This window comes from Neofelis nebulosa, chromosome 17 (genome assembly GCF_028018385.1).
Source record: "Neofelis nebulosa isolate mNeoNeb1 chromosome 17, mNeoNeb1.pri, whole genome shotgun sequence".
Lineage (NCBI taxonomy): Eukaryota > Metazoa > Chordata > Mammalia > Carnivora > Felidae > Neofelis > Neofelis nebulosa.
The window spans coordinates 4,269,512-4,279,937 of record NC_080798.1 but is presented as its reverse complement, the minus strand read 5'-3'; the positions used below and the strand labels follow the sequence as shown (position 1 = coordinate 4,279,937).

The window sequence follows — 10,426 nt, the reverse complement described above, 5'->3', positions numbered from 1 at the left end:
TAGAAAATATATATATATATATATATATATATATATATATATATATATTTTAATTTTTTTTTTGACATTTATTCATTTTTGAGACAGAGAGAGACAGCATGAATGGGGGAAGGTCAGAGAGAGAGAGGAAGACAGAATCCAAAGCAGACTCCAGGCTCAGGGCTGTCAGCACAGAGCCCGACACGGGGCTTGAACCCACGAACCGTGAGATCATGACCTGAGTCGAAGTCAGACCCTTAACCGACTGAGCCACCGGGCGCCCAAAGAATAATAATTTTTGAAGATATAGTGTGTCATTTTTGATACATAACTTCAAAGTGTTTTTAAAACAACTCAAGTTGACAGCTTGAGTAAGGATTATGGGTTTTTTATTATTTTAAATGTGGTATATTAAATCACATCATTTAGAAAGAATTAAAAATATTGAGGAACATTTCACTGTGCCAATATTCTTCTGTTCTCGTGTATCTACGTGAACAAAATTTTTGAGAACTGGCATCACGAACATGAAAAATAAGAATGAAATACGGAACTCTCTCGTATCCTAGATGCATAATCTGTATGGGAGAGAAACTCTATTCATCTCCATTCCAAACGGAATTGGATTTTAATCTTTACTTAAGGTGGAACATATGTGGGTTGTCTGATCAACTGTGAACCAACAGTTTTGTAATAACAACCCGGGGCCAGAAGTCTCCAGTTTTACACTCAGAAACAAGGGTCACAGACAAACACAGTTACAGAAATTGCAGTGTATGGGCACTTCTGAAAGGTAGGGTGTTGTGTGTGTGCGTGCACAAGTAACCTCCACGCCCAACGTGGGGCTCAAACTCACAACCCTGAGATCAGGAGTCACATTCTTCTTTTTTTTTTTTTAATTTTTTTTTTTTTAATGTTCATTTATTTTTGAGACAGAGAGAGACAGAGCATGAACGGGGGAGGGTCAGAGAGAGGGAGACACAGAATCTGAAACAGGCTCCGGGCTCCGAGCTGTCAGCACAGAGCCCGACGCGGGGCTCGAACTCACGGACCGCGAGATCGTGACCTGAGCCGAAGTCGGCTGCCCAACCGACTGAGCCACCCAGGCGCCCCAAGAGTCACATTCTTGATCTCACAATCTGAATCTCACAAACTAAATACCTACTATTTTCTAGGTGCTGAGGACGCAGGGCAAACGGAAGAGCCAGTGTTGGTTGTTGGTTGGAAAGAAAGGCAAGCAAGGAGTGGTCAAAGACAAAAGCCAAACATAAGGAAACTGGTCTTAGTCGACTGGGAGCACACCCCAGGTCTAAGCGCTGATGGAGCATCTGGGCAGAGTGGCTTTGCCGTGGAAGATTTCAGGGAGAAATGGACAAGACAGAGTGACTACCTGTGGGGATGGCTTTTGTCATCCTTGCCGGAGGCCTCGGCCAACTGAGCAGGAAACATTGTTGTCTTCAGTTCCAGGGTCGTCTTTCAGCTAAAATTGTGGAGGCCACGATTATGGGGGTCGGGGGCCTGTGTCTGGCCTTGTCATAGAACAGGGGAGTCCCCTGGGCATATGGAGAAGGTGGTTGTTTACAGGAAGCCTTTTCCCGGGAACCAAAGGGAACCATCCATCTGTGCTTTTAGGACACTCGTAAAGCCCAACACGGGCAGATAAAACCAGAAATCCAGTGTGTCGGACCATCCCGAGGGAATTTAGGAGAAATAAAGCAGTGTGAGGCGATGGGGTGGGGGGTGGCAGGCTAGGATCTAACAAAGGGATATTTCAGGGGGGGCGTCTGAAGGATACGGGATGCTGCAGCCCAGTGAGGGAACCGAGGGGCCCTGGCGGCAGGCACTGCCTAGGAGACCCCAAACCACATGCAGAGTGTTGTTACCAGCTTCCTCTGATCAATCTGAGAGGTCCAGGGACCTTGAGTGACCTTGGAAGATGGACCCCAAACTGAAGACTTTTGGCCAATGACCAAAGGGGATTCACTTTACCCAACTCATTCAATCCAGAGGGCAGGACGGCCAGGAACCCCCCCCCCCCCCCGCCCTCCCCTGCCATTCCCCAGTCTAATACCAGAAACCCTGATTTCCTACCGAGTAAACTCTTTGTGGGCATATCTGCACCCAACTGGGAACGCAACAGACTTACTAAGTTGGGGGGATTCTGTCCCTTCTTCACCTCGGTGTCTTTTAGTCTTTGATAGCGACATTGGGGTCGCGAGGTGCACATCACGCAGGCTGAACTCTACACGTGCTGAGTGTACTTGAGCACATCTGGGAGAGACAGAAACCCACCCTCCTTCCTGGATTTCCTGAAGGAAATACAACATATCCAGGTGAAAACCAGCACAGAACTCACAAAGATGCCGCAGAGGGGCACCTGGCTGGCTCAGCCGGTGGGGTATGTGACTCTTGATCTTGGCGTCATGAGTTCAAGACACCCCCCCCCACCCCGCACCACGTTGTTGGGCACAGAGCCTACTTAAAAAACTAACAAAAAAGATGGCTCAGAAAATATTCCATGCTAAGCAAAATTAGAGAAAGACAAATATCCTATGAGGACTTTAAGAGACGAAACAGATGAACATAAGAGAGGGGAAGCAAAAAAATAAAATAAAAACAGGGAGGGGGACAAAACAGAAGAGACTCTTAAATATGGAGAACAAACTGAGGGTCACTGGAGGGGTTGTGGGAGGCGGGATGGGCTAAATGGGTAAGGGGCACTAAGGAATCTACTCCTGAAATCATTGTTGCAGTATATGCTAACTTGGGTGTAAATTAAAAAATAAATATTCCAAACTGGGGCTGTTTGGCTCAATGCCAGCTACACCCTAAACCCTGATCAACATCTATATCCTAAAGACCTCTGCTATAGGTGCTCGGTTGGTGTTCCTAAAAGGAGAGTTTGCTTTTGTATTCTCCTAATACAAAATTATCCTAACACAGATAACACGTTCACCAGGATACCTTGGGTTTCTAAAGTGTTTTCCCGGACCTGAGTTTTTTTTTTTTTCTTTTTCAGTTGACAGATTCATTTATTCAGGAAGTATTTTTGAGCACCTAGGCACTGGGGAATACAGCCCCGAGCAAAACAGAAGAACATTACACCCTCAGCAGGCCTGCGTCCCAGTTGTACAGACAGACAACAAAGGAACAATTGGGTTTTATGATGCCAGTATGATAATGATACGTATTATAGACGCAGGGTGGAGAGTCAGGAAATGTGGTTCTAGAAAAGCCGACCCGCAGAAGCTTCCAGAAGGAGGCACGATTCGATCCACAGCCTCGCGTGAAGCCAGGCAGGTCAAGCCATTTAGAAAAGTCCAGACACACAGACCCTTACGTGTTTGTGAATGCATCGTTGCAGACCTCTGGATTTCTTTTCATAGCGTGAGACGCCCCAACATAACTGCAGGCTTAGCTGGTTTAAGATGCTTTTCTGCCAACACTCTTCTCAGCAAGAATGTAAACTCCGGGAGGCTCAGGCCTTTCTTTTTTGTGTTTCTTACTTACCATTTTATCGCCAGCCCTCCTTAAAGTCTCGGTACATATTAAGTGATGTGTGCAGAGCCTTGGGAGTAGCAGGCGCTCGGGTGAACAGAATAGATACCAGAGACACCCTTAGTGTGCCCTTGAGAAGCATCTCAGCTAGTCAAGTAAGAATCCTTCCCCACAAGGTTTTCTCCCAAACCCAGCCCCAAAGCAGCAAATTTAGATAAATGGCTGGATTCTTTTAATGTCATAAAGAGGATTATCAACCTTCTCCACCCCCAGGCTGCAGGTAACCGTGGACTGATAGAATATGGGATTAGAGGAAACAATAACTACGTAAAAGGATTTCCAAAACTGTTGGGATCTTCAAAAAAGAATCTTTTCTCATTGGTATGGAAACCAGCCCAATTATGCCAAGGACTGGGTGGGGAGTGTAGAGCGGCCAGGGCACCATTGTAATGAGAACAAGGTTAGTGATTTGCAAATGAAGATCTTGAGATTCTGCCGGAAGAGTTCCTGATTAGGCAAAAATCCCTTCCACTGATTCCCCACCTCCCCCAACCACCTCGGGCCATCAGATCTCCTGTCTGAAATCTTTGGAATTTCTTTCCATCAGGAATCCAAAAAAAAAAAAACCCCACACACACATGAAAGAAACACCCCTTAAAATATTAATTTGAGACTTTAAGTCAATAAAGCTGGAGGGAAAAAAAAGAAAGCAATACATTGGGGGAGAAAATAGCTAACAATGATGTAAACTTGATAAGACTTTAAGCAGGCATGTTAAGTGGTGAAAACAGCCAAGGTTAGACCCAGCATGGAATATTTGCAAATCGGAGGGAGGTATTAGGAGCTCCTTGTCCAGCACTGTCTCACCACAAGTGTCACCAAATCACTGGAAAAAATATCAAAAATTGGCCTTTTACCATCAGTTGACTGAAAATCATCTTTGCAATGTAGTCTTTGTTTAATGTTCCTTAAATTCAGTTGCATTAACAACGTTTATCACCCTGGGTGGGGGGAGGGGGAGTGCTCACTGCATCTTTGTGACAAATCCAGGACTGATTTTGGGATTGTGGAGGTGGGGCTGGGGGGGGGGGCACAGGTGAATAAGACAGAATAGCCGCTGTTCCCCAGGACCTAAGCACCAGAGGCAAATAAAAAACTGTGACAAATACCTGAGAAGGGGTAAGCCTGTTATTCGAGACATCATCAGAAATGTAGGCACTTGGAGCGTGAAGTCAGTAAAGGGATGTAGGGTGCTATCACATAGCGCTGGGGGAGCCCCCTAGAGAAGAGGGTTTTAGTATGGGGTCAAGGATAAATGTGCTGCATGGGGCGGGGGGCGTCCAGGGCGGGAGGAGAAAGCCCAGAAAATTGCCAAGACAAGGTGAGGCGATGGGGAGGAGCCGGGTGAATTTGGGGAGACACCTGAAGGTCCAGGCGCCCAGGTGTGGCGGCAGAGGAGGGGATCCCGGTTTAGATCTGATCTGGAGCGTGTGCCTGGTCCCATGCACTGCCCTCCAGCAAGCTGACAAGGACCAAAGCAAGACTTTGGAGCCCGGACTTCTAAACTCGGGCTCCGTGGCACTTTTCCTTCTTTCTGACCCTGTGTTCCTGTGCCCGTCGCTGCACCTTTATTGGCCTTGCCTGTTAAGTGCCCACAGCTCTTGAGGGGTTAACAGCGATTCGCAGAAGATTTTAGAAATGGCTGGGCTCTTGTTAGAGCTGCTGTCATGAATGTCTAGGGTCATTTAAGAAATTATCCTAAGTTTTGGGGGCGCCTGGCTGGCTCAGTCGGTAGAGTGTGCGACTTTTGATCTGGGGGTTGTGAGTTCAAGCCCCGCATTGGGCATGGAGGCTACTTAAACAAAAAAAAAAATCCCAAAATTTGAAAAATTGAAAATGTCTAACAGGGGGTTCACGAATGAAATTGTGATAAACGCATACTCTGTATTGCCCTTCAGCCATTAAAGCACATTTTATCGATTTTTCCACTATTTATGTATTTTAATGTCCCCAATCTCTCTTTGCAAACCTCAGGGGCCTCAGGCACACTTCCAAGATTTGCCAAGGGGAGAATTCCAAGAAGGCCTCAGAGCTCAGGCAGATGCATGAATTAAGTCAAAACGGTGCACACTTTTAAAAGGTATCAGAACATGTTGAGAAGTCGTGCTCTAACATTTGTGGTTAAAAGAGCTTTTTTTTTTTAATTAAAAATTTTTTTATTTGTAAGCAATCTTCATACTGAACGTGGGGCTCGAACTCACAACCCCGAGGTCAAGGCTCCACCGACTGAGCCCGCCAGGCGTCCTTAAAATACTTTTTAAAAACTTTGTATTGAATTTAAAAAACATGGAAGCTCCCAACATCCACATTTTTAGGAATGTGCAGCAATATTGAGATGACGTAATAGGAACAGTAATTGTTTGCTCGTTTTGGGGAGGAAGGCTTTTTTTTTTTTTTCCTGCCGATTGATCACTCTATTGCTATAGGTGTTAGGTTTTGGGCCAGGGACCATTCTTCCTGGAGAGGAGACTCACCTGGCCCCCAAGCACTAAATGCTGAGAACACCCTGCCCAACCCCTCCCGACCCCAGAAATGTCTCCAGACCTCGCCAATTATCCCCTGGGGAGGAAAAACAAAAAAACAAAAAAACACCCCTGATTGGAAACCACTGTTCTAGGCGATTAAAAACCCAGGGTCTTCTTTACGTATCCCTTTTACCCTTGGACCTAGCAAAATGCCAGGTACGTCCCAGAAGTTCAATAAACATAATACATATTATGCTTAAATATTTGCTGAAGGAATGACTGATTCCCAGGAATTCCCAGGAGGTGAAATTACTTTCCTTTGAGGATTTGGCATTTCCCTAGTCCTGGTGACGGACCAAACAAAAAAGTAGTTTAAGAAAACAGGTGAGGGTGTGTCCCAGACCAGCTCCAATCAGAGGGGCTAGGGTGGGTCTGGGCGGAGAAGGAGAGAAGGGAGTGAGCTTTCGGTTTATATAAGAGCCCAGCAGCCCAGACCTCCCTGCCTGAGACGGGTCGCGGCCTTCCTGCTTTCTTTGTGAGTATCAGCTGTCTCCTTTTTTCCTACCTTCCCCCATCTCCCATCTTGGAGATGTTTCCCTTACTACCTGCATTCTGATCGTGCACTGACGGCTTTTCCCTTGCCCCTTGGTCCCTGTTTCCCCAGCTCCCAAGCTTTCTCAAGGACTCTCCCCATGAGGTGTGTTGGCCATCTTTCTGGGGGTCTTACCTACAGGTGTCCCGTGGGTGTGACTGGGGTTCACTTTTCGAGGGTGTTTAGGGTAGGAGTGGCCTTCAGGGTAGTAAGGCTGTTCCAATCATCCACGTGAAGGCCTAACTACAGCCACCCCCAAGTTAGTTCTTAAGTTACCCAGCAACGTCGTTAAATTCTTTGGGCCTGGGGTGACGGATACGTACATGGGCACAGTGTTCGCCTCAGCTGAGCTATTTGTGTGCTAATCTGGCGGTTTGCGTGAACTTTGACTTCCAATAAATCTTTAGTGTACCGCTTCCCAGACCTAGGGTCAAGGTGGGTTTAATCCAATCCTGCAAGCGATTTTTGCCTGGTGGGATGGTTGGCGTTCCTTAAGCACAGTCTGTGGTACTCAAACTGTGGGGGCACTTTCTGTTCTAAGTAGGAAAGTGCCGCCATTTTTTGAGTGTCACCGGTTGGGAAGATCTACACAGAACCGTGGGATGGGTCCTTAAGACCCGTCGGGTTCTTCTGAGTCCAGTCCGGGCTCTCTCTGGGCAATGCTCTGCTCTCCTGTGGTACTCAAATGTGGAAGCACTCTTCAGACAAATCAGTGAAAAGTGCTACTGTATTTGGGTGTCATTGGTGGGCACCATCAGCGGAGTCCATCCTGCTCTCGTCAGACTGTCAGCTTATGTATCAGCTGCTGAGCTCTCCAAGGCAAGTGGGGTTTGGGGGCACAGGGAATGGGCTGGAGACCTACCTTTGGTTTTGCGAGGTCAACACCCATGACCTGGCCATTCAGTGCGCCCCTAATGCGTTCATAACCTGACTTTTTCTGTACCTAGATGTCCGGTGGTGCCTCCAGCTAGGAGACAAATCCTTCGCAGTGCTCAGACTGGGATACACAAAATGGGGGCACTTCCCGTTCTCCGTCTGGAAAGTGCTCCCATTTTTGTGTGTCCTTGTCTGAGGAAATCCTCAACATCCTAGAGCTTGGAAGGCTTAACTTCCCAACCTGCTGTCCTGGACCCCAGCTGCGGCTTCCAGCCCCCCCATCCCTCCTGCAGGCTGGCTCCCCCCACAGCCATTTGTTCTAATGGAGTGTTGTGTACAACCTTTAGCCCACGGGGTAGTAAGAAGTCAAGGACCGGTTTTCCCTCTGAATGCCTGTGAATGCCTTTTCCCTCTGAATGCCTTAATCCCCTTTATTCTACATTGAGTCCTAGTTCAGGTTCTTTGAGAACGAGCAGAGGGGCAGAGAGTCCCAAGCGTGGTCTGCTCTGGCAGCTCAGACCAATGCGAGGCAACGTGAGGATTAGGACCTGAGCTGGAACCAAGTCCACATGCTTAACCTACTCGGCCACCCAGGCACTCCGGTCCTATTTTAGCCTTAACATCTTCAAATGGTGAAACACTTCAATAAAATAACCATGATTTTGTGTGGGTTTGTGGCTTTGTTTAAAAATGGGCCCTTGGCTTTTCAGCAATGTGGGAGGGAAGGGCTAGATCATCTCTGCTCCCCCCACTGCTTCCCCCCACCTTCAGTAAAGGAAATCTTTGACCTTAAAACAGGTTTTCTAGAACATTAGAAACCAATTGAGCCCTGAAAAGTCCTGGACTTCCCCACCATAGTATAGGGACACGGGTGATGTGTCCTCCATTCAGATTGGCTACAGGCAAAGCCAAAATTGATTGCACATTGGGAAAGAATCACAAGGAAAGGGGGTGTATCTTAGAGATACAAGCCTAATTGCGGGCTCTTCAGTGAGTGGGCTAATGGTACCAAACCAACACTAGCTTGGTTGCTCCTAAGATCTTGATGTCAGGTCGGTTCCATTTCAACACTTGCCTCCTAGAGGGCTGTGCCTGAAATTGGCTCACATCAAGGAGCTCCCTTGCCCCAGCATTCTAGACCTTGTCGGACCAGGATCCCCTCGCACCGTTCCTCTTCCAAGGCATGTTACATATTCCTACTCCCCAGACATGTGCATAGATCTTCCTGGAGGCCACCTAAGGACCTGGGTGGTGAGTGGGCCAGGTTTCTCCTTGTTCAGCTTTGGCAAAGGGTCTGGGGCATGGTTTATGGGGTTGTAAGGGGCTGGAGGACAGACAAATCAAGGGTGCTCAGGAAGGAAAGGCCTTGGTTTCAAGAGTCAAGTGTTAATGAGACCCTGATGTCCACAGGAATGTCTGCAGAGTCTGAGTTAGCTTCCTTTTCCAGGCTTTCATGGGCTCCAGGGTCACTGTTTCCTCCATAAGCTCCAGGTGCTTCCTACTAAATTCCAGTCTTAGACGAATGGCTTCATTTCAGCACACTCATGGTGTCTTTGGGCGTTCCTGGGATCAATCGCTGGCTTGGACTGAGTCTCCCTGTCTCCAGTCCCCAACAGGGAAAGTCTGGTTTTGCCCCTGTCCCCCGCGGCAGGGGACAGGCCACAGGCCAGCCTACAGTGGGCTAATCCCGGTGAGGTATCCAGCCAGCGGGCAGGACCGTGTGCAAAGCAGGACTGCAAGGGAGTGGGTGGCGGGGCTGCTGGCCTGACCAGTATTCTCTGGCGCCCGGCCCGCCCTTCGAGACTGTCTAGCACCCTCGTAGCACTGCTAGTCCTCAACTTTGCCAGATGCCATTTCGGCTGCAGGCCTGGCTGTAGGGGGCTGTCTTGTGTGTTACACGATGGATGGCTAGCATTTGGAGAATCCTGACATTGCCAAGTGTCCCAGGGAGGGGTGCAAAAATTGCCCTCGGCTTAGAGCCCCTGCTCAAGAATCCTCAGGTCCTGTCCATGACCGTAGCATCCCCCAAACTAGAGCTCCACGCTCCAGGCTCTGAAAAGAACAGCTCTTAATCCAAATGACTGCCCTGCCTTAGTTTAAAGCTAAAATTCTCTTTTGTGCTTATTATAGATCTTTGATAAGAAATACAATTGCTGAGAAGTCTGTTTTGCTTGCTGTTTGCTACGAGCATTGTAAAACCTTTCCTGAATGTGAAGCCTTTCCTGAATGTAACCTGCTGTGTAGTAGAATGGGTTGTAAACCTTCCTAAATGTAGTCTGATAGGTAATGGAATAAGTGATTGTACACAAACTAACCGGCATTTCTCGCTTCTGTAAACCTGCTTGCTTAACACATTTCCTCACCTACCCCCTTCCCCCTTCCCCCTTTCTCCTCCCGCCACAAGTAACGAACAAAGCCTTCCCGCCAAAGGACAGACAAAGGGGGCCCAATCAGAGAACCACAAATATCCTTACTTTAAAATCAACCAATCAGACACCTTTTAAAAAACCTCCCCTGTGCTACTTGTCTCGGTCCATAAAAGCGCTGTGCCACCCCTGATCGCGGCCCCTTGACACACCAGCGACGAGTGTGTGGGGGACCAGGTTCGAACCTGCAATAAACGATCCTTGCCACTTGGCTTTGGCTTACGACTCTGGTGGACTTTTGTGGGAGGTTCCGGAACTTCGGGCATTACGGCTCCACGATGCCTTGACCCAGTCCCCAAGCAGAAAGGATCCATCCTGCAATGGGAGTGCACAGGAGAGCCTGCTCATCACCGTTGACCAGCGGGGTCCTGGGATGCTCTTCCTCTGCCCTGCCTTCAAGAGGAGAGCTAGAGCCATTCAGCAGCCAATGTCCAGGTGAGGTCTTGTTCCCCGAAGCACATCCAGCCTTCTGTGCGTCATTTTGTTCAGGTCCATCCCAAATAACCTGAGGACACACAGCGGGAAAGGTT

At 48.1% G+C, this 10,426-nt stretch overlaps 1 protein-coding gene across 1 annotated transcript in view; it reads right to left on the bottom strand.

Moving 5' to 3' along the window:
* Positions 1-10,171: 10,171 nt before the first annotated feature.
* Positions 10,172-10,426, bottom strand: part of NLRP12 (NLR family pyrin domain containing 12) — a 29,826-nt gene continuing 29,571 nt past the window's right edge. The window contains 1 exon segment of the mRNA XM_058706629.1: positions 10,172-10,401. Coding sequence (XP_058562612.1) covers positions 10,314-10,401 — 88 coding nt within the window. The 3' untranslated portion in view covers positions 10,172-10,313.